Source organism: Scomber scombrus, chromosome 7, assembly GCF_963691925.1.
Source record: "Scomber scombrus chromosome 7, fScoSco1.1, whole genome shotgun sequence".
Lineage (NCBI taxonomy): Eukaryota > Metazoa > Chordata > Actinopteri > Scombriformes > Scombridae > Scomber > Scomber scombrus.
The window spans coordinates 27,839,209-27,864,094 of NC_084976.1; the positions used below are offsets into that span (position 1 = coordinate 27,839,209).

Genomic DNA, 24,886 nt, shown 5'->3' on the forward strand with positions numbered 1-24,886 from the left:
AGCTTCAGCAGTGTGAGTTAGTCATATCAAGTGATATCTGACACATTTACAGTCTTTTTAGCATCAAATTCCCTCTTAGTGTTTCCCTGTTGAGCTGTGGTGGAAGTATAGTAACAAAAGGACTTTGGCACTAAAAACACTGTAACGTTGAAACATAGAAAATGAAGATTTTACTCATTTGGACGACTGAAGCTTCATATTAGCTTCAGATCAACTTTTAAATCCATGTTTACACAGAAGAAGGACTGTGGATGTAGTCCTCCATCACTTCAATTGTAAGTGCTTTATGAAGGGGTCTTCTAATGGTCAGTAAGAACAGGAGGAATGATTACAGCAAGAAAAACAGGTTTAATGATCATTTGGGGTCCTGACTGTTGTTCAATTAATAGAATTCAATAGATTTTTGCATTTTTACTGAAACAAGCCATTAAAAGACATTGCATCTTTCTCTTATTCCAATACATTTTAGATTGATGGAAAACTTTCTATCAAGGAAAACTGGTCATAATTCATGGTATAGTATAGTATGAAAATAACTCTGTAGACAAGAAAGTTAGCTTTTAATCCAACTATTTATATTTTTTGGCAAATTCCATGTAAATAAAATTAAATGGACTTACAGAAACCAAAACTTTGACTTATAAGAAATTACAAGTCTATAGTCAAAATGCAAAATAAAAAAAATAGCAACCATTTTTGTGCTTATTTAATGTTAAAAGCTTCTTCCACAATCCTATACTGAATGCTTTTTGTAAAATTAAGCCAGAATAATACAAATTTCCTCTTTTTGTTCTCCATACCTGTTTATACGTTTATGGGTTGTTTTTTTTGTAAGGGTTAGGGTTAGTTGTGAAAAAAATAGAGATGTGTTAACTGAGCAACTCACATTTAGTGTCTTTTATAATTAAAAGGAGAAACAGTGAAATGCTTCAGAGGCTGCATCATGCTGCTCTACAATAAACCAGCATTGATATAAAAAAAACAAAAACAATAATCGATCCAGTGCACGTGAAGCTTGAGTTACCTGAATTCTGGGATCCACCTCCTCGTCTTCATATTCAGCCTCCTCATCAGACCTGTGCTCCTTCTCTAAATTATCCATTTTATTGTTTTGGGAGGAGGAGGTGAGGGACAGATGTCAGAGCCGAACAAAGAAAAACACCTAAAAGCACCTACAGGCTCATCTGTCACCTCACCACGAGCTGGATGCACGAGCCTTTAAGCTGAAGTCCACCAGCTGCGCGCGATAGGTTGTTAAAAAGATGAGGTTGTTTTAGAGGAAGAGCATCATCTCGGTTTGTATCCAGCGAGCCGAGCAGCTGCGTCTGTCCCTGCTCTGCTCTCCTGACTGAAGAAGCTCAGAGCTGAAATGACCGGAGGTTTTCTTCAGACCGGGAACGCCCCCTTCTGCCTGGCTGGAGCTGTATGAGAGGTGATTAGTGCCATACAGTGGTGAAGCTGTATATGACTGAAAATGTTAAAATGATTTTAAGCTTAAAAACAACAAAAATATGTATAATGTATTATTATTTGTATTATTTATTTGTATTTTTAAATATGCTCATTTAAAATACTTTTATATAGATTTTTTAATTTACATTTTATTAATACAACATAAGACCAGATACAGACTGCATAAATACACAACACAGTACAACAGTATGCCAGAGATTACAAACAAAAATATAATAAAAAATAATGTATTTGCTTAAAGGACCAGTGTGTATGATTTAGTGACTTTAGCTGTGAGGTTTCAGATTACAACTAAATGAATATCCTTCCACTTCCAAGAATGTAGGAGAACCTACAGCGGCTGAGCCAATGTTTGGTTTGTCTGTTCTGGGCTGCTGTAGAAACATGGTGGGACAACATGGTGGCATCTGTGAAAGAGGACTCGCTTCCTATATAGAAATAAATTATTTTCGTGGGATTATACACCAATTAAAACATACTTATGAATATTATATTCAATTTCTGCCAAGTCTTTTCTGCTTGATGCCACTGAATTCTACACACTGCACCTTTAAGAGATCATTGCATCATCAGTTCTTCTCAGCAGGATTTCTCTGTTCTACATACATTACAAGTCTCTGGTTTCTATTCATTATACTGGCTTTGTATTGTGAACAGTGTGAATCTATATAATATATATATACAGTATCTATATGTAGCATTTTCAAGTGTAAGCATACAGGCCAACATTTGCTGCTAAATGAATTGCAAACCACAAACAAAGTAAGGTTTAATTAGACGTTTAGCCAGTACACAGAGAATTGGGCCAACAGATGCACAGACGACACAATCGTACTACAGCACCACACACAGCTCTCACTCACCTGGAAAACACCCAAACACCTACATGAGGATGCTGTTTGTTGACTTTAGTTCAGCATTCTATTACATCAGCTCATAGAAACCTGTCAACAAACTGCAGACACTAGGACTACAAACCAACCAGTTTCATTTCGTATCATTGCCTTTTGTACAGTGACTTGAGGAATTGTTTGTTTGAAAAGATCCTGATTTATTTTGGTTTTCCAAAGTTGATATATTGCATTGGCTCTTTAAGATGGAGATTTTTGATTTAGCAAGATTTATAGGAGAGGCTTGGCTGCTCTGTATCCATATCAACAGGACATTGCTGCCTATGTTCTCCTTCTCAATGTGTGAAATTATATATTTTGATGTGTCATGTAGGCATCCTGGTTGTTATTGGTTAGTATCTTCCATCACATCTCCTCCTCAACACGTTCTTCAAGGCTGCGTCCTCAGTCCACTCCTCCACCGCCTCTTCACCAATGACTGCACTCCCACTGACAGCTCCAACACTTTGATTAAATTCTCAGACAACACAACCAGAGTGGGTTCGATATCCAACAATAAACACTCAATCTACAGAGGAAGAGGTCCAGACTCTATCTGCGTGGTGTAAGGATAACGACCTAAACCTCATAATCATTATTGACTTCAGGAAAAACAAAAAAAAATACACCACCTTCTGCAGTGCATTGACAGGGAGGAGGTTGAGCAGGTTTGCCAGCTGCAATATTAGTATTTCATGTATACGGAGAACACTAATAATATCCATTGTGTGCAATTCATATAATATACATATATATTTTATTTCACTTTAATCTATGCAATAAGAATATCTGGTTCATTACCACTCAATACCAATATTACTCTTGTAAATCTTGTAAATAATAAATAATGTCATGATTATTTTACTACATATTTCTTACTATTATTGTTCTTAAAGTGTTTTTTTTGTACTTTTCTTATTGCTGCTCTTATAGTCTATTACTGTCCACTTGCTGCTGTGACAGTGCAAATTTCCCCAATGTGGGTCTAATAAAGGAATATCTTATCTTATCTTCAAGTTTTTGGGAGTGTATAAATCAGAGGAGTTTCTGCATGACCGAAAAAGGCCCAGAAGCGTTTCTTCTTCTCTTTTTCTCGAGCACCCTCAGACACAACAGATCAATCAACTTCTACCGCTGCACGATTTAACCTTTGTGTCGTCCTCCCGAGTCAAATTGACCCCGTCTGTTTTGACTGTTCCTTCTTTCCTCCCTTCCTTCCTTGTGTCTGTCCTTCCTTCCTCCCTCACTCCTTCTTTCCTTCCCTCCTTCCTTCCTTCCTTCCTTCCTTCCTTCCTTTCCTTCCTCCCTTCCATCTTCCCCCCCCTACCTTCCTCCCTTCCTTCCTTCCTTTCTCTGTCCTTCCTTCATTCCTTCCACCCTTCTTCTTTTCCTTCCTCCCTCCTACCTTCATTCCTTCCTTCCTTTCCTTCCTCCCTTCCTTCTTTCCTCCCCCCTACCTTCGTCCCTTCCTTCCTTCCTTTCTCTGTCCTTCTTTCCTTCCTTCCTCCCTTCCTCTTTTCCTTCCTCCCTCCTACCTTCATTCATTCCTTCCTTCCTTTCCTTCCTTCCTTCCACCATTCCTTCTTTCCTTTCCTCCCTTCCTTCCTCCTTTCCTTCCTTCTTTCCGTCCTTCCTTCCTTCCTCCCTTCCTTTCCTCCTTTCCTTCCTTCTTCCTCCCTTCCTTCCTTCCTCCTTTCCTCCTTTCCTTCCTTCTTCCTCCTTTCCTTCCTTCTTCCTCCCTTCCTTCCTTCCTTCTTCCTCCCTTCCTTCCTTGACTCGAGGACAACAGGAGGGTTAAAGCATCCTAACATACTACTACTACTCCTGTACAGTCTGGTACTCCAGCTGAGCTCAGTGAATCGTCAGCTCCCCACTTCCACACCTCAGTGACGTCCACTCGAGCAGGCCTCCAACATCATGAGAAACCCTTCATCCCTCCTTCCCCTTCATGGACTAGTGCAATATATAAGTGCATTACATAACCTTATCCTTAGTATTTTATCTGCATCTCTATGAATGGCTATTTATGACTATTTAATTTGTATTATTGACTACTCCTGTATACAAGAGCAGATGCATTTATTCATTTATTACATCGTATCTATGCTGCTAAGTCGAGTGAATTACTGCAGAGTGAAGTTTCATTGTGTTTTACTATGCAATGGCTAATAAAGTATCTTATCTTATCTTAATGAGTGCTGTATAGTTATGTGATTTCATGAGGCGTGACTCTGCAACAGTTTTATTCAACCAGTGCTATTACAGTACAATAACTTGCTTATCATTAGTTAGACTTACACTTTTACTTAAATTAATACGTATTTCTTTACAGTTCATTGTCTAGTATTGCATGCATTTCACATTTTCCAACACATTTTATATTTAGAAATGTATATTCTGTAAACTCATGAAAAATCTCTTTTTTTTTTACTTAAATAGAATTTTTTCATGTATTTAATTCTTGATTGTGCCTTTTAAACTGTATTTTCTCTCATGCCGCTTATTCGTCTGTATGTACTAAATTGTGTCTTATCAAGCTCTTTTTATCTTTACACATACAGCATTCAACAGTCTGTCAGCTTCATGATAATGTTGGATTTACTGGATTTTCCTTCACCTCCTCCAGTAAATGTACCATATCCTGAGATAAATACATATTGTTATCTTATCCCAAAGTGACGAATACCATGCTAGAGAACTGTGTCTATATCACCACCACTGTGTGATCAGGCTTGCTCTTTGCACTGAATGAGGTCAAATTGTCCCGCGTATGTATGTATGTGTGTCAAAATGTACTATGACACACATCTCTGCTGCACTGCAACAAAGACAAATTCCTCAACATTTACTGTTCTTGGAAATTAATTATTTTCTCTGACTTATGAACAAAGGAACGTTTGTTTGTGATCGCACTGGTCAACAAAGCTGCAACTGAAGAGCATTTGATCAAGTTAGAAACAATACTGAGAAACATGTAATATAATTATAGGCAATAATACAATTATAGGATTTTACATGCAGTTTGTATATTCAGCATCTTTTGTCTTTCTGGGACAATTTTGTAAACTTTCCCTGAATAATTTGCAGTTTAACAAACGAGTCGGCTCATTCTTTCCCCAGACAGTTGGTAGGCTTGGAGTTTTATTTTTATACCATTTGTTCATTTTTAATCATTCTTTGTCAACAAATCACTAACATCAAGCCAAAACTATATAATTCTGTGGGTTTAATTGGATAAATGCATGATTATGTCGTTCTGAAGCACATTTGTACACTTTCCTTGAATAATTTGCAGTTTAACAGAAGATTGTCTGTTTGCCTCAAAATGCTTATTGATATAAGAGCTAGCTTTTTCTTTGAATTGTTTTCCCCCGCAGACAGTTGATGGGCTTGTAAAACACTTATTTTTATGCTATTAAACTATTTGTTTTTTGGGGGTTTGTTTTTATAGTTTTTGTCAACAACAACATACAAGCTAAAGCCATATAATTCTGGGACCATTTCTTCAATTAAAAAACTGGTTTAACCTTCATGTCGTCCTCCCAGGTCAAATTGACCCCATCTGTTTTGACTGTTCCTTCTTTCCTCCCTTCCTTCCTTCCTTCCTTCCTTCCTTCCTTCCATCTGTCCTTCCTCCCTCCTTCTCTCTTTCTTTCCTTCCTCTCTTTCCACCCTCCATCCCCCTTCCTTCCTTCCTTCCTTCCTTCCTTACTTTCCTTCCTCCCTTCCTCCCTTCCTCCCTCGCTCCTTCTCTTTCTTTCCTCCCACCTACCTTCCTCCCTTCCTTCTTTCCTCTGTCCCTCTTACCTTCCTCCCTTCCGTCTTTCCTTTCCTCCCTTCCTTCCTCCCTCCTTTCCTTCCTTCCTTCCTTCCTTCCTTCCTTCCTTCCTTCCTTCCTTCCTTCCTTCCTCCTTTTCTACCTTCTTCCTTCCTCCCTTCCTTCCTTCCTTCCTCCCTCATTTCCTTCTTTCTTCCTCCCTTCCTTCCTTCCTTCCTTCCTTCCTCCCTCCTTTCCTTCCTTCTTCCTCCCTTCCTTCCTTGACTAAAGGACAACAGGAGGGTTAGTTAAAACTTGACAGTGAGATCTGCAGGTTTAATTGGATAAATGTGTTACCACAACATTTTTTCCCACTATATCCACATGGCTAGATACATACCACACTTCCCCATGTCCAATCTTTTGTATCCGGCACTGTATTCAACAACCTTTGGGAACATTACAACAACAAAAAAATCAACTTCAAACTGAACACAACCCTCAGCCTTTTATCTTCTGTAGAATAAGAACAAAAAACATTCATATCTCTCTCCAGATATGTCGGATATGCAGAAGGACACTGAGTTTAAGCGAGGAGAGACTTTCTCTTGACAGTGGCATCAGCCCTGGTATCTTTTGTTTTCATTCCTCCTGCTCACCCGAGGAGAAAAAAAAACTGAAAGTACAGAGATTGAAAAGACTGAGGCCTGATGTGGCATTACGCAAGTTGCATAACCATCACAATTTGCCCACTTGCGTCAAGGATGGAGGCTGATGGAGCGGCACAGACAGAAACCATTTAGACGCACTGAAAAAGGACAGAAGAAGAGACAATCAGCAGCCATGCTCTATTTTTCTATCTATACACAAAAGGATAAAGTTATGTGTCATCATTACATCTTTCATAAGAAAACAGGCGAGCTGCCACGATTCAAGATGCAGCTTTTTGCCTTCTAGCTGCCCCTCACTCATAATGAACAGTACTGTCGATGATAGATCTTGTGATATTGAGAGACACTCAAGGTAAAAGATCTTATGCTGTTCATGTTTGTTGTCATCCTGAGGAACATTTAAAGCTGACAATATGTTTGTAATGCACAGGAAACACATTAAAGTATATTTAAACAAATAAATGTACTTGGTTTCCTTCCCTTCCTTCCTTCTTCCTCCCTTCCTTCCTTGACTCGAGGACAACAGGAGGGTTAAATGTGAAGAATTAACATGTTTGAATTATGATTTTTGACATTTTGGATAAATACGGGTCAAACACGCTACAAAAATGTTTTTAAAAAGTTGAAATATTTCCATTCTCGTATCTTCCGGGTCACATTAGGGGAAGTCGTCCAATTTCAGGCCAAAAGAAAAAGTATTTTTTACAGCTCTCAGATGTATAAATGGGTCAAATTTGAGCCTGAACAGTATGTAAGGGTTAAAGGACCTCTATTAAAGCTGCCAAAGGATGGATTACACCTTCTAAAATCCCTCTTCATTATACAGTTGAAGGTGAGGACACAGATATGCTGAAACAAGCGATGTCTTACACCTTAGAGATATACTTCCTCCTCTCCCTGCAGCCCAACATGCCAACTGTAAGCGCCCACTGACCCTATGGAGCCTGACGGATATCCAGAGTCCTGTCAGCATGTTCTGCATCTCCTCGAGGCCGCTGGTGATTTGTCTGAATAACAGGATGTGTTGCACCCTTTTTCAAAAAAAGGGGAAGAAACAGGCGGCACTGTCCTCTCATTGCTCTCAAACCACAGTCACAACCCTGGCTCACTGACCTCTGTGTGAGTGTGTGCACATCTATTTCTATTAGTTAGCTATCAACATGATGCATTGCTCCTTCCAGACAGGAAGATCCGTCTCCAGATAGTAAATTGGCATTGATGCATGGGAAATATATTTAGTTATAGTGAAGACTTGCACAAACCTCCAGCAGTGGAATGTAACTAAGTATATTTACTCAGATACTTGAAGTTTAATTGAAGTAACTTAAGTACAGTTTTGAATAGTTTGGCTCACATGTCAGATGTCTATGAGTTGTTTACAGCTCCACCAAATAGTGATTTTTTTCCCTCTAAACTTCTCACATGGTTTCATTTCAATAAATGTTCAAATGATCCAATATTTCAGCAAAAATCAAAGATTAGAGAAAAAGTCCAAAAAACTGAAAACACATTTGTGTATCAGAACATTGTTTTTTCTTCTTTCCACTCCCATTAATCATCTCACCACCCCTCACATTTATCTGCTGACCCTTTGGAGGGGCCCCACCCCTAAATTGGGAACCACTGGACTAAACTAGCTAACTGTATATAAAGTAGTGTAAACTAGCTCCACCTCCAGCAGCTACAACAGTAACATGCTGCTCTAACACTGATTAACAATATTAAAACTGTAATCAAATTTAATATTATAATAGTTAGTTATAATATTAGTATATATCAGTCACAAGGGCCAATCTGGTGAAAATGGGTACCTTTACTTTTTATTATCTCAAGTAAATGTAGCTGCTAATCCTGATGTACTTGGAGTATGTCTATATAGTGGCATTGGCACTTTTTATTTAAGGATCTGAGTATTTCTTCCACCACTGACAGTGTCTGCTTAAAATCAAATCTATCAAGGATTTATATAAAACAGTGCTGCTTCACTTTACACATGTTCACCTTGAAGCTCATCTAGTCGCTGTTCTGGACTTTTCAATGCTAACACTCAGCCTTCATCAGACAAGTGTTGATTTTCAAACTTTTAATCTTTTGGAGCTTTTAACTTTAATTTTAAGTCAACATTGTTTGATCATGTGACACCTATAGCATTCACAAATATATGTTATGTGTTTCTTACCGTTAGTTTCAATGTGTTAAACACCCAGCAGATTTTGACGTTACTTTACTGAAATGAAGACAATTATAGAAACAACTTTGTTTTTTGTTTGTTTATTAAAGGCCTCATATTAGTTTATTGCTAAAAAAAAAAAAAAAAGGCACAATACATGATTAGAAGAAATGTAAACAACAGACCAGCTCCACCACCAAAAATCACTACAACTGATCACTGAATCAATACAACATTAGTCTGCAAACATTTTTAAAACACTGCCCAGCTGATCAACAATGAAATACACTCACTGGCCTCTTTATTAGGGAAAACTGTGCAATCTAGTTCAATCCAATACAACATCTCTGCTTTAAACTTTACTTTTATTATTACTGAGGTCATAGTGGGTGATGGTGGTGTATAAGGGTGCATTATATTGAATGGTGCTCTTAATATTTTGCCCCCCTCATGTATGTTAATGGAGTGGACTAAATATTTGGTACCACTTAGTACGACCTCAGTAATAAACATAAAGTAGAATTATCAACTTTTTGACAATGTTAACAAAAAATGAAAATGTATAAACTTCATAAATGAAGAATTTAAAGCAGAGCTGTTGTATTGGATTGAATTAAATTGAACAGGTGTTCCTAATAGGTCGGTGACTGTATAATCCAAAGCAAGTCTTTCCTGTATTGTAAATTGTGGTTTATTATGTAACATGGTATTACCCGCCCAACCCCAACACTATTACTACTACAGCACATTCAGCCTTATACAATAGCTAAGTAATAGCAACTTAAAACAAGATATTGAAAGGTTTAAGAAAACAAAAGAAGATAAAACAGCAAAATTCTGATGAAAAATAAGATAGCTATTGTGAAACAACAATCCCACCATGACTTCTCAGTATGATATTTATCTTTGTTTGTTTGTTTGTTTATTGCAGCGCTCAGTGATTATTCATCCTTCACTTCACTTCAGTACCAGCACACTGTCAGGCGGTTAGGATCAGCTGTCACGTTAAAATGCGCTGACACCGGCACGGACGCCTGATCAGAGCTCATGGTGTGAATATGTGACATGTTGTCTGCATCGTAGACGGAGAGCTTCATGGACGAGCAGTTTAGGTAAACCCCAACCTTTCTAGGTTTGCCTCCAAATTCCAGCTCTGTGTTTATATTTTTACTACAGGCGGTACATTTTTGGCCATGGTATTTTAGGAAGTTATCTTTTACCCCTAGTTCCCAATAGTTCATCTGCCCAACCTCGATTTCTCAGGATTCCCAAAAAGACTAGTCCCAAAACTGCTTGCGTTTCCAAAAGAGAGTCCCGTGGTGGGTTGGTTAAATCCTGAGGCGGAGGCACCGCCAAAGCTAAAGCCACCGCTTTGGGCTCCATAAAAACCTCCACTGTGGGCTGAGGTGGCAGCAGTGCCAAAGCCGAAAGAGGTAAAGCCACCGCTTTGGGCTCCATAAAGACCTCCACTGTGGGCTGTGGATTGGCCAAAAGAAGGTGTACCTTGGCTGGTTTGCTGGTTGGTAGTACACGACAAACTTCTCCCATCATCAGAAACAGTTATATTTGCACTGTTGCTTTTGAGTGACAGCACTTCTTCTGGAGGTTGGATCACCTGACGCATCTCCTTCCACACGAAGAACTGCAGGTGACTTTCATAAGTCCCCAGACACAGAGACGTATTAACCACCATGAGATCGTCTGCTCTCGGCCTGAATAAATCTTCTGGAGTTGTGCTGTTACCCTCCATCCAGATCTTTAAGAACCTCTCAGGGTCAGTAACATTCAGAGTCACAGTCACCTTCCCCTCCAGCTCGTTGCTCTCTGATAAAGTTGTTTCTATAGCTTTTAAGTTCTTGCTCATTTTCTCGACAGCATCTTCCTCTTTGTGTTCAAGTTCTTTCTTGATCTCATCTTCTCTCTTTCTCAGAAACTGATGCATCTCCTCAAATTCTCTGGAGATTTTGGTCATCAGCTGTTGAGACTTCTCCTTGGTTTTTGTTATTTCTTCCCTCTGTGAGTTGGCGTGGCTCTCTATGGCGCAGATATCAGCAGAAAGGTTCTCTACACCCTTCTCCATCTCCTTCCTCAGAGATGCAGCGGCTTCTCTGATTGGTTTGAACTTGTGTCCTTCATGCCTCTCCCCATCGCGGCATATGATGCAAGCTAGCTGCTGATCAGTGACGCAGAACAGTTTCAGCTTTTCGTCATGTTCAGGGCACATCCACTCAGCCACCTGTTTAAATAAATAAATGAATTAATACATACATACATTCATACATGCTTGACCAGGCTGCTGGTTAAGCTGCTGCAAAATCTGCTGCCAAATCAACCAAAAAGTCAGATAAAGCGACACTAACATAGAGCAGCAGGGGGCGCTAATTTCACTCTCTTCTGCAGGTAGATAGAAGACCATGGTGTTGAATGAAACTGGAAAACCTAAAGCATCCATTGGTTTCACTCTTGACATGTTAGCAAGTGGGGAAAGGGGCTAAATAAAGCTCCACATTTAACCAAAGGTTTATGGAGTTAAAATCTCACTGTCTTCCATCTGAGTGCTGATTTTTTGAATAATTGTGTTTACATCAATAAATACTGACTCCATCATTTTATAAGACTGTGGGATGTTTATGAGGTGTGGTCCAATGCAGTTCTAAATTTGTATAATGAACAAATTCAGGTAAAAACATATTGACTTGGTAATAGCTCTTTTTAAAAATATTTTATTTTTTATTGTGTTGTTTTGCACTTTTTTATCCACTTGCTTTGCATCCAAATGTTGTTTCTGCACAATAAAAACTATCTTCATATGAAGGTAGTCTTAGAGTTTGTTGGGTTGCAGTTGACAAAAATGAAATAAGTATGACATAAGGTCCTGTGTCTCAATGTGTCAAATACATAAAACTAATAAAGACCAAACTACAACACATTGCTCATAATTTTCCATTTAGATGTATTTATCCAAGTGTTTTAATCATTTCTGGAAGTGCTCTCATGAACTTAGAATGTACCCATGTACACAAACAAATATTTAGTTTTCAAACTCCATTGCAGTTTATTTCACACATTGTAATTAATACAACTGCAACTTTTTTTAAACAAATAAAAGTAATCTGCAATAAACTACAACCTCTTTTGGAATAAAAATAAAATAAAATAACAAACCACCTTAACAGTGTAATTATTTAACAGGTTTTTTTTTTAACTGTGTAACAGTATTCATTTACGTTTACGTGAGAGCCCAGTCAAAAACGTGTCCATGTTTTGATAGCAGTGTCCAAGCATGCCTCATTAATTTAGCCCTGTAGCCGTACCACGCCCCCCCTGCAATGGTCCCCGCCCTGCAATGCCCCCCCCCCCCCCCCCCAGCCTCATAAACTGTGTTACCATAATGACGCACTTTGACCTGCTGATACTGAGGCTTTGACTCATCTTGCACTGTAAACAATTTACTATCAAACTGACTGCAGAATTATAGTATATGGAGATTAAATGGCATATTAAATCATATATACATAAATTAAATTATTATATCGACATCAATTGCACAATAAGTCCCAGAATACATCTGCATGTGCCTCTGTCGTCGCTTGATAGGCAATAACACATAACAATGTTTCCATATTAATACCACCTACATACCTCTGCTTTCTCACTTCCATGCTCTTTCTTCTTCTCAGCCTCTTTTGCCTTTTCAGCGAAGTTTTTCAATATATGGTTCGTTTGAAGAGATTCTGGGTTAAGTGATACCAAACCTGACCGACACAGCGGACATTGATGCTGTGTGTTCACAACATCTGTAACACATGTTCTGCAGAAAGAGTGACCGCAGATGAGAGTCACAGGATCAGTGAAGATGGTCAGACAGATAGAGCAATTCAAATCCTCTGAGAGAAAAACAGACGCCATTGCTCACGTTTCTCTCCTTAGCTCTGACTGACACTGAATTGGCAATTTTTAAGTTTCACTTTCCTAAAAAAGCCACACCCCCATATATCAAAATATATATCAGCTATAATACAATTATATGTTGAATATTTAGCTCACTTCACAATTAGTTAATTTTTCTTTCATTTGAGACAGAAATTCATTCAACATTTAGATTTAACATTTATATTTATATATATACTTTAAAAAAAAAATATATATACAAAATAAACCAAAATTGTACCATGAAATCTGCATTCTCTCTAATGGCCAGCAGGGGGTGTCTCCACTGGCTCCAAAAAGAAGCCTGTTTTTATAGAAGTCTATGGAAAAATTACTCTACTTCTCACTTGATTTATTACCTCAGTTTCTTAATGAGTTCATGGTCTCAATCGCTAGTTACAAGTCTTTTTCAGTACAGGCTTTGTGATTGACAAGTCATTACCACAGTGGTACGTAAGATGCTGTAGTTGGACCCTGGGGAGCTCCTTCCTAGCTCCAAACTCTTCTCCAAATATAGTCACTTTTAGTCACTTCTGTGATGAGAACAGTAAGAACGCATGCTGTTTGCATATGTTCTTAAAATACAACGCAAGGCACAGTAAATTCCTTTAGGTCCACAATGGCAACAGAAAGTCTCAGTAAACTTGCAGTTTCAACTGTAACTCATGAGGTCTCTCAAAGTCTGACCTTTGATGATTTGATAAATGACTTTACCTCAAAGCTAGATATGTGCATTTTTAGAAAAAGAAGTTGCAAAGTTGCGCCAAACCAACTTTCATACGTCCCACTTAATACCGACAGGTGTGCTTACAGTTTTATTCAGCTTTTGGAAACATGAACTTGTTCTCTATTCTTAATGCTTTTCCTTTTTTTTTTTAACCCAATGCATCCTTGTCTTGTATGGGTTTTTATCTCGTTTGTTTTTCAAATCCTTACTGGTCAGTCAATTAACACCTAACAGCCACCAAAGTTCATGTGCTACCTCAGGCCATGTCACCAAATACTCACTGAATGGCGATCTGACCCTCACTTGCCTTTTTATCTGGAGGACTGGAAGGACTTTCCTCGGGCTGGAGGAACCGTTGCCCTTAATTTGAATGTGCATTCATTTGTTTAAGTTCTTGGACTTGAGGTACTATTGCTGCACATGTTAAGTTATTTCTTCTTCTTCTTCTTCTTTTTCTTCTTGTCAGCACAGTTGCATTTATTTAAACTTATTTAACTTACATGTTATCATATTTATTAAATTCAAGTTCAGTTAAAAAGCAAGTGTTCCAATCTAAAAACCCTGATAGGCCCTGATAACTGTTATTAGTCTTTGGAGCCATTTGTAAACAAACTAACAAGGCCGTAATCTTTTGGTACAAGGAACATGTCACTTATTGCACTGATGTGGCTTATTGACGTGTTTTTAATCATTTTTGGACAACGATTACGACTGCCATCTATAGTACACAAGGATAAGATATATCAGGCTTTACACACACACACTTGTTGGTGGATCAGTTCATTATTGGTTTGGCTCCAAACATGTGATTTGAAAAATGAAGAAAAATGATCAGATTTCTTCATCATTAATCAATGCATTTATTTATGTTATAATGTTTAAATGATGTCAAGAGATTGGATGAAAAAAATGTGAAATATGACATTCGTATATCACAGAATAAGATCATGTCTCTGTTATGGAATTTCACAAATATCTGAAATATTTCAGCCCTCATGTGGACTTGCCAGAACAGGACGTTGTCAGCGGATTCCTGATAATCCACTGAAAACATGGAGGTTTTGTCTTGATAACATAAACCCTTTATCAAGTCTGAAAAAACGTTGCCTGCTTGTCTCACTATTGTACCTTGAACTCACTCTGCCATCTCCACATTTTGATTTTCATCCGTTCACTCACTTCATGTTTTGCTTTGTAATGTTTGTGATCTGAGAAAGAAAAACTTACTCCTGCTTTTGCTGTCATTGTGAGTAACTCAGGATAAGAGTGTCATCTTAAATGGCTAAACTGTGGGTTTAACTCAATGTGGACAGGCTAACAATGTGTTGAGTGTTGTATGTATCAGTGAGCCTACCAGCCAGACAGCGGTTGCATTCATAGCAAAAGAGAAGCAGATTGTATCTGTTTAAATGACACTCGTAAGTGGCTCTGGATAAGAGTGTCAGCTAAATGCCTGGATAGTTAAGAGGGAGAGGTGCCAAATTTGATAGCAGAGAAGGAAAGGCACTGAGAATTTAACCACAAGCACGTGTTGTTTCACAGAAAGCTGACTTTGTTTGCATGTAAAAATGTTGTCATCCTACACGGTCATTGTTTTCTTCTAACTTAATTAATTACCGATCATAATTAGTATTGTAGTAATGAAATATTCAAGTTAATATGACAAATTAATTGATAGTTATCTTAAAGTTTTAGACTGATCAACATGATGTGCAAGAGTAGTTGATTGAGCAACGCATCTCAAAAGCTAATGGGTAGCTTGTGTTTTATTCACAATCCCCAGATGATGATTCCTCATGATTTTAATGGCATGTTGATTATTTCTCAACATGAGGTCAGTGTATGAAGTCAAAATCTGAACATGAATGCAATGTTACTTTCATATATCTCCATTAAATGTTGTGCCACATGTCTAACTGCATTCTGACTAGCAATATGACGAATCTATTCAATTGACTAATCATTGCAGCTTTATTGACAATAACCGGGTTTTTTTTGCCTTTAAGTTTAGAGAAAACATTCTGCTCATGGCTAAAATGAACCAACTGTTGGGAGCTGCTGTGAGTGTGTTTAATCAGGGTGTGTACTCCTCAGGATGTTACATAACAGCACAGAGGCAGAGGTACGAGGATGCTTCGTGCTGTTCGTGCTGTGACCTTAATGAAAAGCTGGGCACCTGACCTTTTTGTCCCCGTCTCTTTGGCTTCCTGTCAACTTCCTCACGACAGGATGAGGAACTGGGACGTTATGTTCAGTTCACAAAAATCAGCTCAGGATACAATGATCCACAGAACATTTATAGGCCTACTATACACATCTGTCATTTAGCTTTAGGTTTTTATCCAGAGTGACTTACAGAGCAACAACTGACTGAACTCTGCTTACTAGATCTGCAAATTACAAAAGGTCAGAGGTGGATGCCAAATATATAAAAGAGACTGGGTTGTAAGGGGGTAATTAATAGACAGTACTAATTCTTAATATTATAAACTAACTTTTGAGGTTTATTTCAAGCAAACTGCTCACTGGAAACTATAGTTAAGTACAACAGAATCAACATAATTTGTGTTATTTGAGGTATCGAAATAATCACACAACTTCATGAATGTTGGTTATTATATTTATAGCATAGGACTCAAAAATATGGCAAGCAAGAAGTAAAAGAGATGGATAACTTAAAAGGATTAAAAAAAATGTTCCCATGTACTGTATGTCTTAAAGTCACATCAGTCAGGTTTTCCTCGCTGCAATCATTCCTCCTGTTCATTCTCACTATTAAAATATCTTCAAATGTGCTTTAAGTGGAAGTGATGGAGGACAAAATCCACAGTGCGTCAACACAGTCATTTAAAAGTAGATGATCAGCTTCTATTCAGCTTCAGCAGTCTGAGTTAGTCATATCAAGTGATATCTGACACATTTACAGTCTTTTTAGCATCAAATTCCCTCTTAGTGTTTCCCTGTTGAGCTGTGGTGGAAGTATAGTAACAAAAAGAGGGACTTTGGCACTAAAAAGACTGTAATGTTGAAATATATGTACTTGATTTCACTCATTTGGATGGCTGAAGCTTCATATTAGCTTCAGATCTCTTAGAATGATTATTTGTACTTTTCTACCTAAACTTAAAGATGGCGACATATGCATATTTACATACGTTTGCATAAGTTTGAGCTTTGATGAATTTAAACACTGAAATAAAGCATATGCATCACTTATCATTTAAGTAATTAAATATTAATAGTAAACTTTAAATGCTGCATTGTTTTCTGTTTATATCATGATAAAAATGAACATGAAGTGCACAGAGATTAAACAGGGTTCAGTCGCTGCTGTCTTTAGATTCCAAAAATATAAAATACCACCCCCTAGTGGTCATCACTAGTTAGTACAACTAATTCTAATACTAAGTTCTTTATGTTTTAGGGGTTTCCTTCCACTTTTACTGACACTTTCAAGAAATTTAGAGGATTAGTACATTTTAAGAATGGCAAGCACTTAAAATTGTGCAGTTTGATATAAAAACTGGACTTTTTAAAGTAAGTTAACAGAAATTGAATGTTGTAATTCAGTGATATTGGTATCATATCCCAGCACAGACAAAAACACATCAATTTAAGTTTGAGGTTTGTCTTGAAATAGTGCCAACCACAAATGTTGTTGACACCACAAATGTTTCATGGCTTCCTCTGTGTGGGCTCCATTAGTCACAGTCCAACCTATTTTAAACTGGTAAACAGTGCCAGGTGCACATAATTAGAACAAATCAACTAGATCGGGTCATTGATATGGAACATATGCAGTGGAGGAGTTTACATGGAAACGTAAGAGATATTACAGAAAAAAGATTTTGTATTTAAAATTGTAAAAACTCCACATTAATCATGAAATCACAAGGAGGTGAATTATAAGGAATTCATCACAATTGGCAATGAAAATGAATGAAATGTAAAAACAGTATAAACATACACAGTATATTTTTGTGCAAGAGATACTGATTAATAAACAGTTTTGTTTGCAGGAAAGTTTGTTTTGCGAGTCTTATCCAGGGTAGCCTGGGCTGGTGTTCAGCTCCATCTCACACATCCAATAGTTGTAAACTTGACAGGAGCCAAATGACCAGTGTGGCCAAGCTTGGCCCATATATACACAGCTGGAGCACGACCTGCTCGAAACCTGAGACCCCCAGCTACAAAACACAAAACAATGTTTTAGTGGATTTGGGGAGGGAAGTACAATGCAAGACAGTCTCTGGTTTAATGTATCTGTCTATACACTGTATGTGTATATGTGCTGAGACTGGCGACCTGTCCAGGATGTACTCTGTATTTCAGTCAATACATGATGGGATAGACTGTAGAGTGTGGAGTTTTTCAAGTGTGTCTTAAAACAGCAGTCAGGTGTCCATATGAACAGTGAAAGAGGTTTTCCTCTCTGTAATCATTCCTCCTGTTCAGACTGACTATTAAAAGATCTTCAAATGTGCTTTCATTGGAAGTGATGGAGGACAAAATCCACATTTAATACGGTAATACGGTAGTTGTTGTTGAGATGGCTGAGAAACACAAAAACAGACAGGGAGCTGACTGGCAGGGGAAAACACAGCACACGCAGGGCTAACGAGGTTGATGCAGGGCAGGTGTGTAGATGGGCAAAGGAGGGGAAATAGCAAGCTGGGGATGAGCACAGAAAACACAGGAGAGAAATTGTGCAAACAGACAACCAAAAACATAGAAGACATAAGTAAGCTGGAGAAAGCCTTAAACACCAGAAGATCAAACATGAACAAAAAGTACTCTGTGCTACAGAGCTAAATGGAGTTCAGGATTAATAGGTATGCAAACTCTCAAAGTTCAAAACGTAGATCTCTTCTATCGCAAAAAAACGATTCACCACAAAAAAAACGCCTCAAATTTGTTTTCTAAAATGTACATTTGTCTCAAGCTTTGTAAAAGTGTTTCACACTTTGTAATGTTGTTTTGCACTTCCTGGCCACCGTAGAATTGCATAAAAAAGATCAAACCTGGACTTCAGAGAAACTAGTCCGAAACTAATTCTCTGCTCATTAAAACAAACAAATAAAGCGTCATATTAGCTTCAATTAAACTTTTAAACACATTTGTGCACAGACGGAGGACTGTGGATTTTGCCCCCATCACTTACATTGTAAGTGCATTATGAAGGGATCTTCTAATGGTCAGTATGAACAGGATGAATGATTAAAGCAAGAAAAACAGGTGTAATGTTCATTTTGGCTCCTGAGTATTGTTTTTAAGACAGATATATAAAATTGTGAAGAAATCTTTTAAGTCAAAATAAAACCTTGTGATATCTAGTCTGCTGGGATGTCATTACAAGGAACCCTAAAGCTGTGATTGATGTGGAAACAGATGTGCAATTTGGGAAAGGTGTTGAGAAACCAGTAGATACCTCTGTGACACTGATGTGTGATGATACATGAGAGGCACAAACTGGGCCAACGTTAAAACATGCTTCACAATGTAATAAGGTGCCAGTGTGCCAAAACAGATTGTTTCATCATATTTTATGCATAATTATTCAAAGAGCCTTACGTAAAAGTCAGTTGGCTTTGGTCCACCCATCTCCACATACACCAGTTTGTCAATGTGTCTTTTTGAGTACTCAAGCCGATCCACATTTCACCATAACCTCTGAAAATATTGACAATTTTCTGTTGGGAGGAAATTGTAGTTAGTGAGGTCAGCTGTAAATGAACAAATGGAGGATCATAGTCAGATTTGGGCCGAGAGGACAGGAAGACGCAGGACAGAATGAGATGAGAAAAAAGTGAAACTAGATGAAGTATTCTTAATCTCCTAGCTGCGTCAACAGTGCCAAGATGGCTGCAGGAAAATACAGAATATAAGGTATATGTAAGAAAATCACAAATACCTCTTCCATTTGATCATTCAAAATCACCAAATGAGCACCTTTCCTCTCACAGTCTTTTTTGGCATACATCCAGCTTCCTGTCATAGAGGAAAGCTGGTAACAGTTGGACATGAATTGCCACCATCCCTGGGGACAGCCTGGGATCTGTTCTGTTTAGGCACAGGGGAGGACAAGAGAGGACAAGATGGGACAGGACAGGACAGAAAACAAGGCATGACAGGACAACACAGGTCATAAGACAAAGCAGGACATGTTATAACAGCACCGAGCAGGAAACCCACCACAGAATAAAAGAATAAGAAATCATTTAAAATGTCACGGTTCTTGAAAATGTGCACACCATTTTGCTTAAATAAGACTGGAATACTGTAGAAGGGTTAAAGGATGGTGATTTTCTATATTTTTCTTATTGGTTGCCTATAAAGATGCACCAAACAGATATTAATATCGGATATCGGCCCTGATATTGACAAAATTGCTAGATCAGGTATCATATAATGGGGCTGATTTACAAAGTTAGGAAAGTAATGTTTAAGTCAAGCCTGATGACTTCAGTCTCTTCCACATGGTGAGGTAAACCGTTTATTAATTCAACAATGGTACTGGATCGGTATCAGGTATTGGTCGATATGCAACGCCCAGGTTTCAGTATCATTATTGGGACTGAAAAAGTCAGATTGGTGCATCCCTTGTTGCTAGCTTGTCCTGCTACATATTTCAATCATCTGCCTTACTGGGAACCACTCTCTGGAGACTGAAAACGTAATGGCTGCTATTAACACTATTTTGCTTGAAACTCTTCATGGCAATAAAACATGTCACCCAGTACAGCAATGTGGCTCAATGATGTGTCTCTTATAGTTTTTGGGACAACAATGGAGATCTACAAGGCAGAAGAATAAGATATAACAGGCTTTGGATACACGCCAGCTACTATGCCTTGAGAGTTTGACTTGTTTCCAGAGTGTGACAGGCTATATCCTGCACCCCTTATTTGGAAAGTCCTGTCTCGAAACGGAGAAGATGGCACCAATAAGCTGCACTTACAATGCAAACCATAGGGTGATGTCACACCTCAAAATGTAATTTTTTTATGTACACTCTATGAGACACACACAATACTTGTTAGTAGATCAGTTCATTGTTAGTTTGGCTCTGCACATGAGATTAATTGATGTAGTAAAAATATAGAAAATCACCGGGCTTATCCGGACAGCTCATTATTTTACACATGATGAATATAAAGTAGTCCTCAAATTAAAAGAGCATGAGTTGTGGTTGAAAACTGTTGTTCTCTAAAGCATAACATCTAACTCAGGTGAAGACAGTGCTCTCCCTCCGTCTCACATGTATGATTTTTTTAAAAACTCACTTGGTTTGCCTTTCAGATCTTGAATCAGTCCGTCTTTTTCTTTTAGCAGTCGGTCTCTCTCTTGAATCAGTTGTTCTTTCTCTTTTAGCAGTCGGTCTCTCTCTTGAGGCAGTCGGTCTCTCTCTTGAATCAGTTGTTCTTTCTCTTTTAGCAGTCGGTCTCTCTCTTGAATCAGTTGTTCTTTCTCTTTTAGCAGTCGGTCTCTCTCTTGAGGCAGTTGTTCTCTCTTTCGAAGCAGTCGGTCTCTCTCTTGAATCAGTTGTTCTTTCTCTTTTAGCAGTCGGTCTCTCTCTTGAGGCGGTCGGTCTCTCTCTTGAAGCAGTCTGTCTCTCTCCTGCCGCAATTGGTCTCTCTCAAAAGTCAGGACACTGATGTTATTGGCTGACATCAGGGTGAAATTGTCAGTCGAGATGTTATCGTACCTGTCACAAAACTCATCTAGAGAGGGGAAAAACAGACGTGAAGTTTGTGGCGGTGTGCTAACACAAAGACACTTCAAGTTGAAAAGAAAAACTCTTATTGATAGCGTGGTCTGCAATGTGAACACGCTGCTTGCAATAAAGTACACTGAGGACATTCAGTCACACTCCTGTCATCAAAATGTGATCAATGACACTCTCATAACTGTGTGTTAAGTACAGAACTAGAGCTGGGAAGTGATTAACTTAGCTTGGCATAAAGATTTGGACACACCAACCCAAACTCTTCATAAAACAACATTTAATTGTTTTCACATTTCTGTTTCTGGACAGATTGTATTTTTTGAGATTGTGTATTTATAGTTTTTTTTTATGTGGAAGGTGAGGGTTAATACTTACTGTCTTCTTCCCAAAGCAAAACATTCAGAGAGATTTGTATGATGCACAGCAGGCCAAAGCTCACTCCAACTACCCTGTAGATTATCAATCGTTCTGAAGAAACACACACACACACAATGATTTCATTACCTGTGTTGGAAAGAAGTTTTCCTTTCTTTCTCTTTATTTGGCCAGTTGTGGTTAACACAACAGCTGTAGAGATTAACATGTGTGTGTCTTAATGTAATGTTAATGTAGCTATACTCTAAATAAGATGGGTGCATGCCAACTATCTTAAATAACTCAAATAACTCTTAGTATTAAACTATCTTTATACTTTTTTTTCCATTTTTAAAAATATTGTGTACTAACTTGCACTAAAATGAAGCTTTGCCAAAAATACAAAATAATTCAAATAAAACCGAAGCATTCAACCTTTGAAAAAGATTAAAAGCTGCCTGTCTATGGTAGAAATTTAACACCGGAGACATAAGTGAACGCTCAGAAGTGTTAAACCAAAAAAAACCAAACCACCCATTAACATAAAAAATATTCTGACCTGAATGAATTTCTCTCTTTTCCCCTCTGTTGCTGTTTTCATCCACTGGTGAGTTGATATAGTGTCCAGTCTCCATTCTTCTTATCAGTGATTAGAAAAGTATGAATTTGCTCTGTATTTGTAGTCACCAGCTGCCACATCATTACCTATTTACACAAAGGGATATGATGGTCACCGACCGCAGATAACAAAAAATAAAACTTGATGTTGACCCATAATACCTCCAGTAAACCCCCTTCTACCCACACACATCTAATATCAGCGATTCAAACTAAAGTATGTCAAACTCAAGCACAGGAAGCACCATGCTATTTGTGTTAGTTTGTGTCTGGTTTATTTGTAACCAAGAGATTTCTTACAGACAAAAGATGATGCAATAAGCAGTCAATTCTGTTAAATAACAAGTGATTACTGATCAATTATGCAACAACAGCCAATGGTACTTGTTGAAGCCAATGCAGTGTAGAACTAAATCAAACACAGTTCCTTGAATGGCAATAAAATAGTGACTCAAACAAAAATATTGCTCCTGAAATATGAAGCTAGGCAGGAATCAGGATTTGTGTTTATTGTTTTTTTCACTTGTGCATGCAAATTAGTAATTTGGCCAAAGAAACTGCACCTGCTTAACATCATGATTAGGTTATGATTAGGGTTAGGCAAACAATGGAGAAAACACAATGCCCCTCCTGTTGATCTAATCTAGCACCAACCATGCTAGAGCTGTCAATATGAACACTTTATTTTTCCTTTTCCTTTATTTTATACTAACTTCCTTGACATTTCTGGGAAATTTGCAGGTATTTTTTTTAATTTTTGTGCAGCTGATACACATTTTTGTGTATGAAAATGTCTAAATATGACTTGTTTTTCAAAAATCAGCATTCAAACCTGTTGCTGTATTCTTTATATTCTATAAAATGTTTTCCTGGTCCATAAAATAGTGATTTTAAATGACTTTTTCCCCAATAAATAAATAGAATACACTCTTTATTAATGACTGAAAAGGCAAAAAACAAGTCTTTTTTTTCAAAAATAGAACTTAAATACAAATACAAAATGAAAAGCAGGACTAGAAATAATACAAAATGTAGATTTGCAAGGTCAAACACAACAACCAATCAAGCAAATCAAACCAACAGAAATCAAGTACTAGTACCATAAAAAAAATGTGCAAGAACATGCATGTGTATTTGTGTATTTTTAGATGCATGTGTGGCAAAAAGAGACACTTTTAGTGTGTTCTTTGCAGAGATATTTTTTTTTGCAGGTGAAGCACAACGTGTTTGTCTTTCTGTCCTTATTGCTAGGGCAGACCTCTCACTGGGGTTGTGGTTGATGTTAAAGCAGGGCTTGCTGAGGAGGATGATGGCGCTGATGCTCTTCGTGTTGCTGTGGCCGTGGAAAGAGTGCTTGGTGAGCTCTGCAGCTGTCTGACCAAGGCTGCAGCGGCTGGGTCTCGCAGCACCCGTTCTCTTTGCTCCATGTGTGCCCTAACTTCCTAGCTCCTCAAGAAACATTCTCTGCTTGTTTTTTTTGGTTGAGTTCCACCCTTGGTGAATGTGGGTCCACAACACAAATGCATTGTATGCAGACACATCGAGGATGTTGTAAAACACAACCACTGGCCATCTCCTGGTCATTCGCTGGCAAGTGTAGGTGGCAGTCACCAACTCTAAACTGAATTGGCCTTACATACCTGGACATGTCCGTCTTTGTTTGTTTGGTCAAACAGGCAAAGAGAGAAGCCACTAACTGAAGCTCAAGTGGCTGGAGGAAGAGCTGGCTATGGGCTGCTGGTTGATAGTGTGTTTATGATTTCAGTTTTTGCACTTATTGTTTTATAATCTTATATTATAACTGGGTCGAAACTGAACCTAACAACACAAAGGTCATAATTTTCACCAGGGTATTTTATAATTTAGTAAAAACTGATTTATTTTATTTTATTTTATTTTGTTTAAATAGAAGTTCCTGACGAAGTCAAAAAGTCTTGATGAAATTAACAAATTTATGTAGTACTTTTATGCATTTAAAACTTAAAGAGGGATCGGTGCCGACCAATCGGTGGCCAATTGATATCAGCATAAAAAAAGAAAAAAGAAAGTATGATGTCTATATTACTGTCCAGTCTTTACTTTCCATAAAACAGCCTTCCATTATTGAAATGTACAGTATTTTATTTTTCCTTTACAAACAGAACAAAATCAAATAGCCCACTCTGCAATGAATTTATTCTAAAAGATTATCATAAACTGTTTAAACTTTTAACACATTATGAAAACTGCAATCCGGCAGTAGTATTTTAAAAGGCAAGAAAAAGTCTCCTTTATTGGTCAGAGTAAAACATCAACAACATCACAGATTAAAGTTTTGTCTCTTAAATATAATATAATATAATATAATATAATATAATATAATATAATATAATATAATATAATATAATATATACATACTGTCAATGGAAGCACACACAGATCATAGAACATATTCAACACAGGTACAATAAATACATTAAATTAAACAATAAAAAATGAATAAAATGTAATTGTACTGTATTTTAAGTGTGTTGTTCCTTGGTGATTAACAGGGAATGACATAAATATAACTGTTTCCAAAGGTGTTCGTA

General features: G+C 37.7%; 2 protein-coding genes across 2 annotated transcripts in view; both read right to left on the reverse strand.

Annotated features, from left to right (window-relative positions):
• Positions 1–1,318, reverse strand: part of sh3bp5b (SH3-domain binding protein 5b (BTK-associated)) — a 45,440-nt gene extending 44,122 nt beyond the window's left edge. The window contains exon 1 of the mRNA XM_062422552.1: positions 1,025–1,318. Coding sequence (XP_062278536.1) covers positions 1,025–1,102 — 78 coding nt within the window. The 5' untranslated portion in view covers positions 1,103–1,318. The remainder of the gene's footprint in view (positions 1–1,024) is intronic.
• A 7,744-nt stretch (positions 1,319–9,062) lies between these two features.
• On the reverse strand, positions 9,063–12,892 carry LOC133983604 (nuclear factor 7, ovary-like). Its single transcript, XM_062422743.1, has 2 exons — positions 12,604–12,892; positions 9,063–11,197 (listed from the first exon to the last, which is right to left on the reverse strand). The coding sequence occupies exons 1-2, from the start codon at positions 12,868–12,870 to the stop codon at positions 10,199–10,201; spliced, it is 1,266 nt and encodes a 421-aa protein (XP_062278727.1). The 5' UTR covers positions 12,871–12,892; the 3' UTR covers positions 9,063–10,198.
• Positions 12,893–24,886: the final 11,994 nt, after the last annotated feature.